The sequence below is a fragment of the Dasypus novemcinctus genome, chromosome 15, assembly GCF_030445035.2.
Source record: "Dasypus novemcinctus isolate mDasNov1 chromosome 15, mDasNov1.1.hap2, whole genome shotgun sequence".
Lineage (NCBI taxonomy): Eukaryota > Metazoa > Chordata > Mammalia > Cingulata > Dasypodidae > Dasypus > Dasypus novemcinctus.
In genome coordinates this window covers 33446194-33466643 of record NC_080687.1, presented here as the reverse complement: position 1 = coordinate 33466643, position 20450 = coordinate 33446194, and the positions used below count along the sequence as shown (strand labels likewise).

The 20450-nt window shown below is 33.5% G+C and overlaps 1 protein-coding gene across 9 annotated transcripts in view; it reads right to left on the bottom strand.

Annotated features, from left to right (window-relative positions):
* Nucleotides 1–20450, bottom strand: part of NALCN (sodium leak channel, non-selective) — a 359283-nt gene that overhangs the window by 285500 nt on the left and 53333 nt on the right. For 4 of the 9 annotated variants that reach the window (XM_004458403.4, XM_071208218.1, XM_071208217.1 and 1 more), the window contains exon 7: nt 599–753. The exons of 3 other annotated variants lie outside the window; for them this stretch is intronic. In XM_004458403.4, coding sequence (XP_004458460.1) covers nt 599–753 — 155 coding nt within the window. The remainder of the gene's footprint in view (nt 1–598; nt 754–20450) is intronic. 2 more of the 9 variants (XM_071208221.1, XM_071208222.1) reach the window with 1 other exon arrangement.

The following is a 20450-nucleotide window of genomic DNA, read 5'->3' as shown; positions in this document are numbered from 1 at the left end:
TATGTGTAACTTTCATGGAATTGTATGAAATCATACCAAGTAAATAGAAAATGCTGTGCTTTCATTACTATGAGTAATGGCACAGTTCAGGATTTAACAGATGAAGTCAAGAAGAAATATAAACATTTTAGCATATCATATTCATGTATAAGCATTTCTCAGGCATTTGTTATATAGCTGGATGCATATTCCTGAAGTATTTTATTAGCTGTCTTCTCATACATGCATCACTTTCCAATATGACTGTTATTTAAAACTTACCTCACCTACTAGGGTATAGGTACATGAGGAAAGAGACCAAGTCTTTCTTTGAATCACCAACTCCTGAAACTTGCTTAAGAAACAAATACTTTAAGTGCTATAGCTAGGAATCAAAATATTCTGAAATTAGAGATATTTTACTGTATATAAATCATACTGAATATACACAGATACAGTTATACTGTATTTTACAATACAGATATAGAATTAAAATTCATATTTCTGTTTCTTAAATACTATATCCATTCTTAATATGAAGTATCAATTAAACAATTCTCTCCATTTCATAAACATTTAAAAATAGAAACTGAAAATGTGTTTTACCAGTAAGACAGACCTATCTCATTAAAGCCACTGTAGCCCAGCTCTTGCCTGCTAAGTCCCAGATCTTCGAGGTCCATGCATTTAAAGCCTGGTGGACACTGATAGCCTTCTTCTAGTTCTGGTGAGCAGTGTGTATCTGGGATAGCTAAACTATTCCAGGTTACATTTCTGTGAACAACACATGAAAGGGTTAGACAACTTTAACACTCATAAGCATTGATTAAAGTGAATAATGTAATCACTCTTCATTAATAACTGCAGCATAGGGCACAGAGTTAAGATTTATGATTCATGAATGGTATTTGTAATATTAATGACATATGAAACATTTTCAAATGATACATGATTCATATTCATAACAGCTCTTTATAAGAATACTATCATTTTATGTCATTAAAGACTAAGACACAGATAAGTGAAGGGATTTTCCAATGGATTTGTAAGAAATGCTAACTTGTCTGGGTTTCCATGATATTCGCAAAAATACTTGTCCTAATGTGGTCCTGGACTTTTACTTCTTCACTTCTAATCAAAGTGACATGGTGACTGTCATTTTCTGTGCGGTACAAATACTATGAGTCTCATAAGTTATACTTGGCCTTCTGCTGTGCTGGCACATGCGCAGTTCAGAAAGAAAACCAGGCATATATATATATATATATACACACACACACATATATATGCAGGGGCAGAGAGAGGATTTAAAGGAGCTAGAGATCATATCAGAAAGAGAGCGATTATGGGGTGATTTAGTAATAGCTCCAAGAATATTAAGGTCTTTTAGGTGGATGGTGACATAACTCCTTCTCGTCTTTCTTGAGGACAGACTGGAGATTAAGGAGATGTGGAAGGATTTAGATGTGAAACCGCTCTCTTGATAGCAAGTACAGGTAATCATTGGAATGGGGGTTGTGGAATCTCATTCTGGCTGACCTTAAACATGGGCCCCAAATGGCTGCAATCTAAGGTAGTTCACATGGATTGTGTGGAGGCCAAAGGTTAGGCTATATGATTTCACAAGGCTTCTAGACCCTTGATTTTATTATAGTCATTTTCTGTAACATAAACATTTCTAAGCATTTCTTAGCCTCCATGCCCTCGGCTTATAGCCAAATTGAGACAATTATTGGGTCACTTTTTTCTTTAGTACCACCTCACATTCAATTTGGCTGCTTTCTTCTCCTTAAATAATATGCTTTCTCTAGAGTCTAATGTGTATCTCCTCATAGTCTCTTGGCTTCTTAAGGCATAACATACACACACTCTCACATGCTGTTTCACAGTCACACACACACACACAGACGCACCTTGCCCAGTGAGAACTTGCCCATTTCTCTCTTAGTCATTAAAAAATGCTAAAAGCTTCACCCATAGTTCAGATACCCTGTTTTTAGTCATTCAGGGTTGTGCCTCTTTTGGCTGACAGTGAGCTAATTTGTCTACAGTTCTCTGGGAATAAGTGGTTAAGTAATTAATCCCTCTAGTCACATTCTAGTTGGTCTTTTGGACTCCAAATATAAAACCCAAGGGAAAGGCTCTAGTTGTGGAAATTGTCACTTAAGTGGGTCAGAAAAAATTAGTTTTTAGGCAAGAATGCCACTTATTTATCCTTATTTCACACTCACACACATGCCAGACAACCCATCTTCACTTATGTCTAACGTGACTCTGTTTTTGATTTGGGGCCCACAAAATTAGAACAAAGTGGTAAAGAAACTGGGCTTCAGAGTTTCAGAATCAGGCTTTCTGGGTTTGATCCCAATTCTTCCATTTATTGGTTATGTGACTTGAATAAGATTCTGAGTCTCTCAAGGCTCAGTTTCTTCACCTGTAAAACTGGGAGAATAATCATAAGTAAAAGCAACACTTGTGGGAGGATTATGTATAGTAAGCTAAGTCATGAACTAAGCATAACACTTTACATATTGCAAGTACTCAATAAATGTTAGCAATAATCATTTGCAGTAATAAAAATATAACATGTAAAAACAAAAAAGAATCAAGAGAAGACATTTGTCAGACCAAAAAAGAGCATTTGTTTACAGAATTTTGCAACTGAAGAAAACTTTAAAGATCACCTTCATTTTTAATGAGGAAAGTGAGGCAAAATTCAGGGAGAAAAGTTTACTAGCCTATCAAAATTAATGATTGCTTTTTTCATTTCAAATACTTAATAAAGCTATAGAACGATGTCCACGAAAATAATTGGTCTACACGAAACATCGCCTTTCCCCTATTTGGATAGAGATATGGGATTCTGGAGCAGTCTGCCTGGGTGTGAATTCTGCCTCAGCCACTTATTACAATGTGTTCCTTCACCTGTTTCTACCTCGGTTTCTTCATCTATAAGATAAAGTGAAAACACCTACCTCATAGGGCAGTAATGAAAATGTAATGATTTATGCCTGTAAAGTATTTACAGCAGTGTGTGGTACACAGAAAAGTGCTAGGTTACCTATTGTTATTATTAGTTTAAGATTTGTAGGTTGCTTAGATTCAAAACCTTGCTCTGGCATGTATGCACTACTTGGTTTCCTCATTTTTAATGTTGGGATAGCAAATCCACCTAGCTCATAGGGGAACCATAAAGGGAAGCCAATATACAATGCTTAGAATAGTGTTGGGAACAAGATAACCACTCAATAATTGCTAACTAACATGATTATGTTTTCATTAATTTATAACCATAAGAGTACCTTTTCCTTTTTTGATTCCACTTGTTTATTCTTTCAGATTAGCACTGATTCTCAATTTCAGCACAGCCTTTAGCAGCAAAGATATAATTTGAAGTCTTTGACTATAGACACAGCAGATTTGAAACAGGCTATTTTTGCCAACATCAAGCTATTAGCAAATGCTTATTAGAAACACATTTATTAGATGATAAATTGCTTTGAAACACGTGTATCTAAAACCAAATTGTAATTACCATTTTAAAGAATTGAAATGAACGCTGAGTTTCTGAATATATATCTGCTATTTATCTTAGTTTCATTTTCTCAGTGAATAAGTATCTTTTGAACTTTATTTTGACTTTTAATATTAATTATTTCCTTTAGTTTCCCCCCTCAGATATTAATTATATTAATAGAACAAGGGGCTCTTTGGAATTAGGTAGTAGAATTCTTGCTCCAACCAGGCAAATCCTAGATATTCACAAGATTCTACCAGTTGTAATAAGCATCCACTCATATTTTAAGTCGGTTTCAAGACCTGCCTTACTGCTTCTACTCACAGATTTCTTGAAAAAAACTATCCATATTTTTTCTTCTTAGTTTTTTTCAGTCTATCCTCCTGATATACAGTCCACTGAAATTGCTCTTCTTTACATTCATGTGCTATATCTAATTGGAAATGTTTTAGTTTTCCCCTTCCCTGATCTCTCAGCAGTGTTCTACATGATTTGTGATGGCACGTGTGTGTGTGGTTGGCAGAATAACAGTTCCCCAAAGATTTCCATGTCCTTGCTTCCAGAACCTGTGACTTTATTGCATAGCAAAAATGGAATTAAGGTAACAGAGGTGATTACTTTTAAGGAGTTTGAATTATGGAGATTATCCAGGTGGACTCAATCTAATCACATGAGTCTCCATTTCAAAATGGAGAGCCTTTCCTGGCTGTGGGTAGAGAGGGAAATGTGACTATGGAAGAAATACACAGAGGAATGGTATAATGATGGAGGAATGGGACCATGAGCCAAGGATTGTGGGAAAAGGCAAGGCAACGGGATTCTCCCTGAGAGCCTCCAGAAAGGAACCCAGCCCCCCTGACACTCTTGAATTTAGCCCACATAAATAGAATCCATGTTGGATCTCTGACCTAGAGAAAATGTAAGAGAATAAATTTGCTTTGCTTTATACCATTAAACTTGTGGTAATTTGTTATGGCACCGAAAGTAAACCAATATAATTGTTCACTCATTTCTTCTTGAAAGATTCTCTATCCTTGGCCTCTGTGGTACTACACTCTCCAAGTTCTGTCCTTATTTAACAGGCCATTTTCCTTTGCCACTCCTCCTGCTGCAACTTCACTCACTTTCATAGTTTTAATAAACATCAAAATGCCAATATCAATCAGAATTCTCTCTCATCCCATACATCTCTTTTGAGCATCAGATATAAGTATCCAACTGCCTAATAAACCTCTTCATTTAGACATGCCACATGTACTTCCAACCCTCATGCCATATACTGATTTCAGGCTCCTTACCCAACTTTCCCTATTACAACAAATAGCACTATCATGCAAGCTGTTCGACAAGCTTGAAATATTGGAGTCACTCTTGATATATCCTTTTCCCTGAGCCCTCGCAACCAATCATCAAGTCCTAAATATCTTTTGAGCTGATCCATCTCTCTACATCTCCACCTTCATATGCATCATTATCTAGTCTCTTAACTGCTCACCCTGCATCCATTCTTACCCCTTGCAGTCCATTCTCCACTTGGCAAATAGAGGGATTTTTCGTAATCACTGTCTTGCTCTAAGTCCATCAGTGGTATCTAAAAAAATTCCAAGTACTTAATATGCTCTACAAGATTCTGAAGGATCTAGCTCCTCCTTATGATTCAAACACATTTGTACCCCCTTTTCCCAAGTGTCCACCACACTGGCCTTCTCCCAGGTTTGCCTCTTCCTGATTAAGGATATTTTCCTCTCATGGAAATCTCTCCTTCCATCTTTCCTTGTTTAACTATTTTGTCACCTTCTGAATGTCACTTTCTCAGGGAAGCCACCCCAAGTCCCCTGGGTTATAACTTCTTAAAGTACTCTCTTTTCATTCCTGTCACTTGGGACAAATACAATTCATATCTGTGTGGTAATCTGTTCCTTGGATTTCTTTCAAACTTAACTCCCAACTTAATCTGGGGGAGGACATTGTCCTGTTTGCTAGTGTGATCCCCATGTGCAAACAGTTCCTGATGCATAGTGATGCTTTTATAATTATTTTCTGAATAAGGAAATGAATGTATCTTTCTATCCACCATTTAAAAATCTCTGGCAATTCATTCACTCATTCATTCATTCATTCATTCGTTTGGAAAGAAACTGTTCAACAAGTGGATTCTGTTCTTTTCATGCATTCTTTCCAGTGTGACAGCTACAGATTGGCATGGATTTTAACTTTTTAAAATTTCTGGCTTTAGTAGTTTCCATGTTTCAGAATGATTACTGGAATCCCTTGGAGCAGTTAATTGTTTTTCAAAAGACTTTAATTATATGCCTGGCATACGTTTTTTGTTTTTTTGGTTTTTTTGGTTCTTAACAAAACTCCAATTTACAAATAACATTATGTAGGAGTTAGAGATCTAGGAAAATATGTTCTGAGCTTGTTGTTAAAATTGGTTAAAATAACACCCCCAAACAATACTTCAGTAGTTTAGAGCTTTATGGTTTTAAGCTAATCATTACTTCTGATGGCACAGAATATTGAGCTGTTTAATGGAACATAAGAATTACCATCTCAATCCAGTGATTAACCAACTTAATTACTTGGGCAATTCACTTAAACCATTTAAGCCTCCATTTCCTCATCTGTAAAATGAGAAATTTTCCAGCTGTTTAAGCTAACAATGCTGAATGATACCAGTATACTTTCATTGGGAGGAAAAGGGAAATAGAGTGGAATCACGTGCCCCATAACATAAAATATGTATCATTGTATACTCTTCTGATCTATACACAAGACTCACCAATGTCAAATGTAATAGTTCAAGACTATTTTCAAATTCTTTTCTTTGTTAGTCTCAATGCTGTTCTTCATTAATGAGGTCAACCTACTTTCCCTGCTTGTTGTAAGGCATTTAGTGTTGGCCTTTTGTAATTACTTTCAATAATGGAAATAACTATGCCTACTATTTAGCATTTTTTCAGGATTTTTTTTCAATATATTTAGCAGGGCAACTGTATTTCATTTGTCTGTTCATTCATTCAAAAGCATTATATTTGGTAGGCCTACTTTATGCCACACAACATGGTAAGAATAGAGTTAACTAAGAAGATATTTACAAATCAGGGGCTTTGTTGTCTGGTGTATGAGAAAGAATATAAAAAAGTAATGACTACAGGAGAGAGTGATGAATTCTTTAAGAGCTATCTCTATGTTCATGGTGTTATAGAAGCACAAAGTAGAAAAACCACAGAAGACTAGGGTAATAGAAGGTGAGTACTGGAAAAATATTCCAGTACAGGTGGTGCTTGGAGTGACTACCAAAGGACAAGCAGGCACTAGTTCTAGGATAGAATAGGCAAAATCTATTCTGGAAAAGTGGAAATGCCAAGGGTGTATTCATGAGAAAGAGAGAGAGAAAAGGAGGCTAACCTCTCACTGGTAGACGTAGCTATTAATAATACATTTTGCAATTAAACAATCAAACAGACAATTGTTTTCATATTAGACAATAGCTAAAACACATTGTTAGAAATTTACAGGTTGGGGAACAGGTAAAGGATCAGTGCTTTCCTGACACTGTGTGGTTGGTACACTATAAGCCGACCCCGAAAAGTATACCTATGATGGGAATTTATAGACAAGAATATTGTTTACAGTTATTTTTTCCTTGAAGACTTGAAGATAAACAGGATAATGTTGATTTTCCAATAGCCAAATTTGATCCATTTGCAGAAAGAGACATTCATAGAGGCCAAGGCATAATATATTTCTGAAGTTTGCATTCCATGAAAAGTTGTCAGTGAGGCAAAGAAGGGAGAATATAACACAACAAATCCATATGAAACAGAAAACATTATACAAATTAAGAACATTTGTTATTCATTACATCAATAAGGTTTCTTCTGTATTTATATATTCAGGTCTAATTAGAAATCATACACCAAAACTCATACTTCTGGTTAAACCCAGGTATTGAACTGCAGACATATATATACACACAATCATTTGCAGCTAAGAAAATAGTTAATATGGTGCTTGTCTAGCTCTTAGTGACAGACATGAAACCAAGGTCTATTAACTTGCTCAACGCTAATCCCTTATCCAGGATATTTAGATAAATCCCTCAAATCAACAACAAAAAGATATACAACCCAATTTTGAAAATGGACAAAAGACTTGAATTGACATTTTTTCAAAGAAGATAAACAGATGACCAAAAAGTACATGAAAAGATGCTCAACATCATTAGACCTTAGGGAAATGCAAATCAAAACCACAATAAGATACCATTTCACACCCACTAGAATAGCTGCTATTAAAAAATGGAAAATTACAAAGATTTGGTGAGGATATGGAGAAAGAAGAACACTCATTCATTGCTGGTGGGAATGTAAAATGGTGCAGCCACTGTGGAAGACAGTTTGGTAGTTCCTCAGAAATTTAAGTATAGAATTCCACATGACCTAGCAATCCCACTACTAAGCATATACCCGAAAGAATTGAAGCAAGGACTCAAAAAAATATTTGCACACTGATGTTCATAGCAGTATTATTCAAGTTGCCAAAAGATGGATGTAGAATAACTGTCCATCAACCATTAAATGGATAAACAAAATGTGGTACATACACATAATGGAATATTATTCAGTTCTAAAAAGATATGAAATTCTGATTATGTGACAAAATGATCTTGAAAACATCATATTGAGTGAAATAAGCCAGACACAAAAAGACAGATTTTGTATGACCTCATTGATAAGAAATAATTAGAATAAGCCAATTCATAGAGTCAGAATCTAGAATATAGGTTACCAGGTGATGGGATGGTGATAGGGCATAGGGAGTAAAGGCTTAAAATGTATAGTTTCTATTTGTTACAATGGAAATATTTTGGTAATGCATGGTGGTGATGGTAGCACAGCATTATGAACATAATTAATGGCACTGATTTTTATATGTGAATGTAGTCTAAAGGGGAAATGGTAGATTGTTTATATAATACTATAATAAATATTTTAAAAAATATATGAAAATGCACAGCACAACAGTAAACTCTGAGTTAAACCATGGATTATAGTTAGTACAATGACAAAAATGTGCTTTCATGAATTGTAACAAGTGTACCACACCAGTGCGATTATAGGGTAGTATATGAGAATCCTGGATTTTATGCATGATTGTTCTATAACCCACAACTTCTCCAATAAAAAAAAATCCACAATGAGATAACACCTCACAAAATGTAACTATGTAATATATATACTGAGAGAAATAAAAGTCATTTCTCATTGTCAACCCTAACTTTATCTACAGATTAGAAAAAGCAAAGATCTGTCAGTTATGTGAACTATTTCATAGCCATTACATAAAGGGATGATTTAAGGTAAAACATAAAAATTGCCCACATTTGCCGAAAACACTACTAATAATCACTTAAAGGACCATCCCTCTGCTTTATTTATACTTTAGAGACAGACCAAGGATTTTGTTTTCTGAATCTAAATGTTTAATATTGCCTTCCAAGTGTTTTGACTTCAGGAAGATTAAAATACCTTCTCGTAGAACTTTGGTTAAGTGAACACAAGTCCAGATAATTTATATTTTGCAATCATTTATTTCATTCTCCTAATACACATATGTAGGCCTTATTTCTTTCTCTTATATTTTATTACCCTAATTTGCATAAGAAATAGAATCCAATGTATTTGTTTTGTCTATTTATTACTAAATCAAAATTCAAGGTTTCTCTATTGGTTACTCTGAAATATTCCCTTCTGTCTATGGTAGGAAAAATATTAAAATAAAAAAACAATCATCAGAGTTACATGTAAAGTTTTAAAATTTTTGTTATTCCCCAAAATAATAATAACTTCCATTTATTGAACACACATACCATGCCTGGGACTAAGCTAAATGTTTTAAATATATTATCTCATTTAATGTTTACAAAAACTCCTAGAGATAGGTATTTTCCCCATTGTTATCAGTTTCAGATAGCTTTGAAAATTTAAATGAATCGCCCAAAGTCACACAGATATTCAGTTTATAATCCAGGATGTTAAACTACTTTTTAAAAAAAAACAAACATAAAACCTTATCCTCACCAATTTTAGGTTGTCTCTCTATTTGTATGTTTTCAGCAAACCTTTTTTTGGCTGTTTCTTATCTTTCAGGTTCTTTCTAGAGAATTATCTGGCTTCCTTTCCATGCCTATTTAGCCTTTTCTTATCAGGATTAATTAAAACTCCTAAGAATTGGCCTGGATAATTCTATTGCTGGATGCTTTGGGAAACTAATCCCATCCCGGAAAGCAAGGTTCTTACTAGCAGAGATGAAATTATTTATTGATTTTTGAAAGCATTTAATTGCTCTGTCTGGGCTTTTAGAAGGACTACAAAACAAGATAAATAGTCTGAGGCAGAAAATAATATTGACATCACACCTCTTTTTATAAACAAGTTAATCTGGCACATTTTCTAAGAAATGAGGAAACAGATTTCTATTGTTAAACTGAAAGCATTTTAATGCATTTTTTTTTTTAATCCTCCATCCATTCCTGGATAGCTAAATAGACAAAGCAGTAAAGAAAGGTAGCCATGGTACCCAAAAACGGTAAAATTAAATATTTTCTCAATTGTTGTGGCAATGAAATTTATGGGGCAATATATGATTCCATTTTAGGAAAATATTTGAAATAGTAATTTTTCTTGTAATATCTGAATAGTTTTTAAAAATTATGTTTTCCTCAAGTTTACTCCTTTAACTATATATCTCTAATATGGATAAGAGACAGTGCCCTTGATGAAACTGGGGAGACCAACATCTGGGTCAGGATTAGATACATGAATGTATTCAAAGAGTGTCAGAAAAGAAAAGTGCCAGGATGCAGATGATGCACTGATCAACTGCAACCTTGACATGTGAAAACTGTTTTAAGGTTTGTCGCCAGTGTTCTACCCTTGAAACTTTGAACCTGGGCCAACAGCTCCTCAAACAGTAACTCTTCTCCCTTCGCTTTAGGAACTCAAAGATCCAGGGTGAGAAGTTATCTGTAAGGGGAATCATGTGGCATGGTGGAAAGAAGCGCTAGAATTTGGAGCCAAGCCTATCTGGTTGGTGATTCTGCCAATTAACGTGTGGCAAGAAATGATTTCCTCTTCTCTCTCTCATAGGGATCACAATTTCTACTCTAGAATATTGCATTATAATTAGAAAATATGGGTAAAAGAGCTCAAAATATTTTTATGTTTATTGTATGTGGATTGACCAAGTTGTGTGGCTAGAGGGTAGCACATTTTTCCACCTTCAAATGCCTCCATCTCCTCAGGGATGGCCTTACAATTCCAAGGGCACCAAAATGGTAAGAAAATATAACTACCTGAAAAGTGAAAGCCTGGGAAAGATTTGCCCAACCTCTTTCAACCATAAATGGCATTTACCTAATTGAATTGCTGGCCCTAAAAATAAATGTTACTAAATGAATAAAAGTGAGAGGGTTATCTCAAGTTCCCAGATCATATGGACAAACCTGCTTCTTTGCAAGGAGAATGACAAGGGTGTCTAATTTCTTCTGGTGCTTTTTAGACATTTCTAGGGAATACCCTCAAGCGAAGAGAAAACTCAAGTTAGTCTCAGGTTTAGCCTTTAGCAACTAGCTAAAAGCACATTTCTTTGACGGCTCAAAATATATCTTTTAAAAAGCATCTAGATTTTGTGTTCTACTCTCTAGCTTATCCTTGAGAATTTTAATATAAAAGCAAATTTTAAATCATTGATTTCTAACCTGGCTGATTCTAAAAATCCCAAGCCTATAAATGAGAATCTAGGGATACGGCTTAAATTCTGTTTTTACAATTTTTTTCTGGGGGTAGGGGGTTTCTCCACCAAAGAGATCACACTCATCCTAGAAATTAATTTGTAAAATTTACTAATTAACGGTAGCCTTGCTGAATTTACATTATTACGGTTTCTCTGATGAGAAAACATAGACTGGCGGGGCATGTGGGAATCCTCTATATTTTTGTGTAACGTGTATGTAATCTAAGTTCCTTTTAAAAAAGAAAAAGAAAAAAAAAAGAAAGGAAAACATGGACTGGTCAGATTAAACCTGAAAGCAAAACGAAAATGAGTATGATTTCTATGGAGGCAAACAGAGTAAATACTACTTGTCAAGAACTAAACTGGCAGGTCTCCCTCCGCATTTCACATGCACATTTCAGAAGTTCTAGTAATTCTGTATTTCAAGATTCAGTTCTAAAATAAGTAATTACAACCACTTAAATGCCCCATTCAGAACTTGTCTCCCATGTATGTGTTACTGGTGACCAAAGGAAAACTAAATATTTAATTCAAAGATTTTGGATATATACAGCTTGAAGGTCATTGCCTATACTGAACAAGTCGCAATTGAATATTTCAAAGCAAAAACGAAAAATATTGGCAAGGAGAACTGAGCTCTGCTACTGATTAGCTCTTTCATCTTGTTCATGGTAACTAATCTTACTGAGCTTCACTTTCCTTCATGATAATATAGTATAAAAACAGAACATAACTTATTAGGTTGTAATGAGAATTAAATGAGAAAACAACAGTTATTAATTGTTCAATAAAAATTATTTACCATTAATAATAAGCAAAAGTCTTCTATTATTATATTATTGTAACACTTTTTTGGGAAGTAAGAGTAAGGTCAAAAAAGTGTGTTAGAATTGATCAAATGAAAAAATTTACTCTTAGATGCCTTTTCAACATTTAGGTTGAAAACCTTTAGGGTTTTCATTTTCTGCAGTTAACATTCTCCCAATGTTTTTGCTAGTCTGGTGAAAATCATGCTGGTATTAGTTTTCATATGGTATTTCTGTTTATTCTGAAATATGTTCTTATATTTATTTTTAAAAACAATTTAAAGGAAATACATAAAGGAAGCTGATGTGGCTCAGTGGTTGAGTGCTCGCTTTCTACATACAAAGTCCTGGGTTCAATCCCCGGCCCTGGGACCTCAGAAAAAAAAAATTTTAATTTAAAAATTAAAAGAGGTATGTAGAATAATAAAAATATATTATATATCACCTTTATAGGTTAATCTGAGATTGTATCCCCTGGAATATAACATCTACTAGAGATGGAAAACAGATGTAATATAGACCTTACTTTTATCTATGTGGAGAGGGTATACTACATAATATATTATAAAGAGTTTATGTACATGTATATGAATGTGTATGTGAATAAAGGTTTATAAATGTGCATTTACATCATTGTAGAAGTTGCTCAACTGGTGACGGCATAAGCTATGAAGTTAGACTTGATTTCAAGAAAAATGCCTTTTATATAAAAGGTGCTCAACAAATGGTGTAATTAATTTAATTAGAAATCTCATGAAGCATCAGTGTTTTTTTCATTTCTTATTGAAATATTTTGAAGACAATTTTCCCAATGTGCAATTCTCCAAACTTGTTCTTATATATTAGATTTGCAAGATGTCTCTGGATGAATCCTGTAAGTTAAATGTTACAATTTGTCTTTATCTTTTGGAAAGAAGTTTAAATATGAACCAAGATGACTTAATAGGCCTTTGAGTAAGTTTGAGGCACTTTCGATTTTTACATATTCTACAGTATTCTCTCCTGATAAAATATACAGAATTTAAAAATTAATATTCCAACTTCCATTATGTTTCTTGTCTATATTTACTTCTTCAGATTGTTCCATTTTAAAAAATCTCATTTTATGTGAAAGAAGTTTATAAAACAATAATGAATTCATTTGCCAAGTACCCTATAGGATAAACATATTTTATTTGGACCAGTAATAGCAAACTACCAAAAAAATTCAACTCTATTTTATCTCTAATCCAAGTCTTAGTTTATATATATATATATTAGGCAGTACTGGGAATTGAACCCAGGACTCCTTGTACATGGGAAGCAGGCACCCAGCCACTGAGCCATATCTGCTTCCCAATGAAAGTTGGTTCCTCCTCTGACTGTTTGTTTTGCTTTTAGGAGGTACTGAGGATTGAACCCAGGACCCCACACATGAGAAGGAGGCGTTCAACCACTTGAGCTACAACTGCTCCCTGTATATTTTATAAAATATCACCAACTGTTAGAAGTTGCCCCTGTCTGGGGTGACCGTATAATTTACTGCCTACCCTGATGTCCTGGGCATCTGTGGCATGAGGTCATCCTTCCTCCAAGTCTTGAAGCTAAAGGTCTAGTCATCACACATATTTGCCCTGACTACTCATTGAGTCATACTCTATACATTAAACTTTTAAACATTTAATATTTACTTACCTCAATTCTTTTTTATTATCTTACTCAAGGGAATAAGATTATTCTGTAATAAGCTATGTCTAACTTACCCTCCTTTCTCAAGAATGATAAAGAATATCAAATCTTCATCTTTTCTGTTTCACCTATTAGCCCATTTTTATATGCTCTTCTTTTTTTTGCTTTGGAGAGCTATCTGCCATGACCTTTGGCACTCCACAACACCTGCTTCTGCCACAGGCCATGGCTCATCTCCATTTTCCTTAGGATACAGAGTCAAATCTCATTCCTTGTTCCCTGTTTGCCTTAGGTTGCCATCCATTATCTGTGAAGAATATAAACTTTTCCTAGTAATTCTGTTGAAGACATGGGTAAGATTCCCTTCACTATGCTTTAAGAGAAATCGGCTCCATTTAAAAATGAAACGGCCTGTATTAATTTGCTTTCCTGCTTTGTTTGCCTTACAGCTGAAACATAATCAATTCTAGAGCTAGCCCAGTAGACCCAGAATACACAAGCCTCTGAACAGAAAGGTCTGAAAACTCTCCCATTATTCAGCCACAGCACATAAAACCAGTAAAGCAGAAATTGCAATGACTGTTAAAGGATAATGATGAAGTAAAATGAAGCCATGACAGTTACCGGCAATGCTAATAGCTGGACACACAACCATCACACCATACCATGGCTTAATTTCTGATTCGCAGATGTTTACAAGAAATTCCTATTTGAGAAGCAACAAAAGGAAACAAACACAATGGAATTTGTTTTTAGTTGGGATTTTCATTTATTTTCCTTGAGTTTAGACGTTTTTTTTGAGTCACTAAAAATAAAGCAAATCGATGTCTGTGCTGGAATTAGTGGTACAAGAGTGTTGACAATTTTCTGTTTATGTGTAGAACTTTAAAACTCAGTAATATAGAAATGAAAATTACAAGAAAAGTGGTACAAGTGGTTGGTCCTTGAAATGAATCATCAAATATATGATAATTGTTATTCCATGTGGCTAGTCGTGTATTTTCTTCTCAAGTAGTAAATTAAGAGTCTCATAAAAATGAGGCAAAACATATGTATGTACATAATGCTAATGAGCAGAATTTACAAATCTGGGAGAGAGAAAAAAAAGCAGACGTCCTAACTGCTATGTCTTGAGTAACTGAAAATTCTGCTAACATTTAAGAAGTTCCTTAGCCCCATCTCCACTGTGAATCCTATTTTTAGAATAAAGTAATGAGCTGAAACTGGTATCCAGAATACAAGAGATATTTTAATAATTTCAGTGCCATTCCTTTCTTAGTATTGAGTGATGAGGCTAGCAAAGAGTATTTAACTAAAGTGATTTAAAGGCTGATATTCCAAAGGTATTCTTGTAACTCTTCCTAAGATGTATTATATTTTATACAATTTTATACAAAGTTAAATTTAATTTACCTGCATGATGCCTACTCTTCTAGCTACATTAACAAGTTTTATAATTCTCAGACTCTGACTCTGTTTCTAATAAAATTGTAATCTTAAACTTGCCTTATGTTATTCATGACAGTTTTAAAACAACTGCTTTTTTTATCCAGAAACATTCTCTGTTCTTCACTCCCATATCCATTGTCTCCCACCCACCAAATATCTTTTTCCACTTTCATACTCATTCATGGAACAATCTAGACATATTCTACAGCCTACATACATTTTTAAAAGATTTTTTAAAAATCTAAATACAGGTTTTCTTCTATACGTTTGTCTCTTCTCTCACCCACACAATCGCCTCCCTTCTTCACTGCTTCCTTAATATTTTCCTATCCCATTTTATTTTTATGAACTCAGTTTTTCTTTGCTTTTAATGTTGCTTTTCCATCATTTTCAACCATTTCTTTTTTCTCTTATTTATTGACTTGCTTTTCGTTCTCTTTCTTTTCTGTTTCCTCTTCTTTATCAATTTATCATAGTGTTACTGTCAAGAGTACAGGATATTATCAATTACACCTTCAATAAATACTTACTAAGCACTTATTCTATGTTAAGAGTATATGTAGTGGGAATAAAGAGATGACTATAAGACAGTATCCTCTTTCCCTACACCCATACTTGCCCTCAAGAAACTCATGGTAAAATGAGAAAATAGAAAGAAAAAAAAAGCTGTTAGTGCCTGATTGCAAGAGGTTGGGCTATGTTAAATTCAATTCTTCTCACTTCTAATAACTAGGCATACTGGGTAAAAGATAACATTTAAAAATGCACATCTTATCTCACAGGAAAGAAAAATAAATTCCAAAATGTCAAAATATAAGAGGGAAGTAAAATAAAGGGATGGAAGTACAGAGTGGACACAATGGTGGTAGGAATGGGAGTTAAGTGTCCAAAATCCAAGACCTAGGGCTCTAGTGCCCACATGGAGCTGGATACTGGATCCTGAGCCTGTGTAGGGCTGAGAGCTAGAAATGTGATCCCACAGATAATGCCACAGTATAACTAAAAAGAAGGGGATAAGAGAAAGAATGGAGATAAAGCAGTGTTTGAAAAGCTCTGTGCCTAGAATTGAAGAAAAAACTGAATTTTCCTATTTAAGTATAGCAAGTTCCATGAACACCAGATAAAGATCAAGCCACATCTAGAAACATCATGGTGATACCAAGGAACATGAAAGTAAAGAACCATGGTAGAGCAAAGACGGGTTACCAAAAAACAGCAACAGGTTTCTAGGCATCATTGCATTACTGTTAGCAACAACAGAAATCAGAGGTCAATGGGAAATCTCTTCAAATTTCTTATGGAAACTAGTTGTCCATCTAGATCTCTATATTCACCTAAACTGTTGATCAAGAGTGAAGGCAAAACAAGTTCTTCTTCAACAATATAAAGTAGACTTTATTACTCGCAGACTCTCATTGGCAAAGTGGTAATAAACCACTAGAGGGGACAAAGTGAGGCTCGAAGCAAACCACTCAAGATAGCCAGTAGAAAACAGAAAAAGGAAAATACAAGCACAAAGAAAATGCATAATTACAAGGCACAAAGTAAGTTGGTACCAATAAATACAAGCTTACCATTTATCACAATAAATGTTAATGAAACAACTTATAGAACAGAGAATCTTGGATTAGATTAAAATAATAATAATAATAAAAACAACAAACAGCTGTACTGATTACAAGAGATTCACCTACCAAATAATGACATTCAAGAGTGAAAGAAAAAGGATGAAAAAATTATATATCAGACTTAATCATAGGACTACATAGCATTTACTAAGAAACAGAGGTTAGAAAGAAAATGTAGTAACAGGAAATAATTATCAGGAGATAAAGAAACTACATAATTTAAAAAAAGAACTCACAAGGAAAGATAAGGAGTCAAAGTGTAACAGAAATAAAAGGCTATGTTAACAACCTCACAGTCCATGTTGGAAATTTTAATATTTCTCTTCATATTGATGAAACAGACAAAAATTAAATCAGCATATAGATTTTAGCAACAAATAGGTAAGCTTGATCCAGGAGATAGACATAATTCCTGTATGTCCAAACTGAAGAAAATACAATCTTTTCAAGAAACAGGCTACAAAACATGTGCCAAGAACTAGTGAGACTCTATCTACCTAATGGTATAACATTAGAAGCAATAGTTCAAAGTTAGCAACAGAAAAGTTATTCCTATTTAGAATAAAAGCCACAACTACAGGAAAGGCAGAAACAAATGTGTCATTATCTGCATACATAAAGACTGTCTACATAGAAATTCTAGGAGAAACTAACTTATGTTATTAGAATTAATAAGAATAAGATACCTCATAAGGTGTTTGGACATAAGATCAATGTACAAAAATCAATGATTTTCCTTTATACCAGAAACAAACAATTAAAAAACATTATATATGATATACATATACAAATGTATATACATAGAACAATATATATGTAACAATAGTGTCAAACCCTTTAAGGTAATAGGACTAAATCTAAAAGCTAATAGAAGTAAGGAAATAACAAACATCAGAGTGGACATAGATGAAAAACAGAATTTAAAAAATAGAGACAACCAAAAAATCAAAAGAAAAAAAAGATAATGAACATATACATCAACCCCAAAAGTTACCTAGTGCCACTTTATAATCAATTCCTCCCACTCCAACCTCTATTCCCCAGCAGCCAATGATTTCTTTTCTGTCATTATAGATTAGTTTGCATTTTCTGGAATTTTAAACAATCATAGAGTATATAATCTTTTTCATCTGGCTTCCTTTATTCAACATAATTATTTTGAGATTCATCCCAATTGTTTTATTTATCAGTAGTTCATTCATTTTCATACAGTAGTATTCCACTGTATGGATATAGCACAATTTTTTATATCCATTTACCTGTTGATGGACATTTAGACTGTTACCAGTTGGGGGCTATTGAAAATAAGCTGGCTAGGAATATTCATGTATAAGTCTCTCTGCAGGCACATATTTTCATTTTTCTTACTTAAATACCTGGGAGTGGATGAATATGATGTATGGTAAGCGTATGTTCAATTTTTTAAGAAGCTACCAAAAATTTTCAAAGTAGTTGTACCATTTTACATTCTCACCAAAAGAGTATGACAATTCCAGCTACTCTTGATCCTTAATATTGTATACAAGACACTGCTGGGGAGGGCAAAATATGTTTGGTAGCCACTTATTCATTATATAGATGAGTTCATTTTACATATTTTAAAAACACAGAAGCTCTAAGATTTCAGCAGTGGAATGACTGTTCCTGAGTAGAGCATCTGACCAGTTGGTCCAGACTCCATTACCACTGCATCTCCACTTCATTCTAACCTGTTTAATTTCAGCACACCAGGCTGAGCTCAATTAAATGGTTCATGCTTTAAAACTCAGAATTTGCCATGTACTTCTTTTTATTACCAGTCCAGGAATAAACTAAAGTACACTTAATTTTAAGTAACTGTGGAAAATATCAGTTGGATGTGAAAGTTCATTAAATTAAAATAATTTAAATATTTTAACATAAAATCTAATTGTTAGTTTTAAAGAAAACTTGAAAGATTATGTTCTTGGTTCATCACATATGCTAACTGCACAGACATTAATTCAGTAAAACTTTCTAGTTTATACTAGGTGACATCTCTACCAGGATGGCAACTGGAAGAATATATTCTTATCAAGTCTTGTACAATTAAAATTAAAGAGAGACTGACAATATAATATAAGCGATACCTTTTCATAAATGCTATTCATAAATGTGCAACTATATACATGTATACATTACTGGGCATTTTAATTATCAGTTTATATCTATAGATGTTGAGGTCTCGATAGATGGCATTTTTGGCAAAAAAAAAAAAAAAAAAGATGGCTAAACTTTAACTTTATTTCAGTTGTTTGGTCAGGAACATTTGACTGTCTTTAGTTGGACAAAAGTCCCAGAAAATTGAGATAATATAAAATTAAGTCAGTATATTTTAGCCAAATAGTTAAATAATCCCTCTAACCTAAATCTTGTAATTTACATGTACACATAATTTAAAATAAATATAAGGATTGTCAAAAACCTTGACATTTTTATGCATATGTATATAATGTACGTTTCAAACTGTAAACTTTGGGATTATGGAAAATATGTCCTGTAATTATTATACTTCTCTTTGCACAACTTCTGGAACATAGTAAGAACTCAATATTTACAAATACATCAAAATTTTTACTTATGTACTTGTCTGATAAACCATACATGCATTCATGATTCAATTTGTATATCTATTTGCATTATTATACTTGTGGAGATTTTCAAATTAATACAGATATATACAGTCTTCTTTTTTGTTTCTGAAATACACCACCTCTGTCAAAAGGCAAGACTGAGTATAAGATGAGGGACATGCAATGGATACAAATATATCAATTTTGCCAGGTTATTTTAAAAATTAGTTAATATTCCTTGGTATTATTTGCTCTGAATTTTTAAGAGCATGGAAGTATGACCTCAAGGAACTTACAGATAATCTAAAATGTTCATTAGATTATACCAGAAGCAATATAAATGAAATACATGGGGATTTACTTGATGATATTTGAAAGGAACAGTGAATCTGAGCTGAGTTGTGAACCATAGGAGTTCAAAAAGGAGGAACAGAGCAACATTATCTCACAGAAAAATGAGATGTAAAGCAGATAAAATATTATAATAGTCATGAGAAAAGCTTTCCTAATAATGACGTTTGATAGATTATAAATTACTTTCAATTGCTTCTGAGGAAAAACAAATCCATTTCCTTTGCTTTTATCCAGTGCATTTTTTAAAACTTGTATTTACATAATTAAAAATCAAAGCTAGTTTTAGGTTTCAAACATATTTTAAACTTTTAAATTGGTCCAGATGCTGTAATTCCAAATGAGGATTTCAAAAACTATTTTCTAATCTATTTTTTAAAAAATTCTGGCAAAGTGATAAGCTATTTTTTTTAACTAGGAAATCAGAATAATTATTTCTATCATCTCAGCTTTAATTGATAAGTTCCTCTTTTACTTTTTAGTTCCCTCTGCAGTTTAAATAAAATATTTTTCACATCAAACTAATCAGAGTAAATTACTATTTCTCAGCTATCTCTAATGTCTTTTATACCAAATAATCATCTTTCAAGACCATAATGATAAATATATAATTATAATCTATGTAAATGTGATACATAAAGTGTTACAGATGGGATTAAAC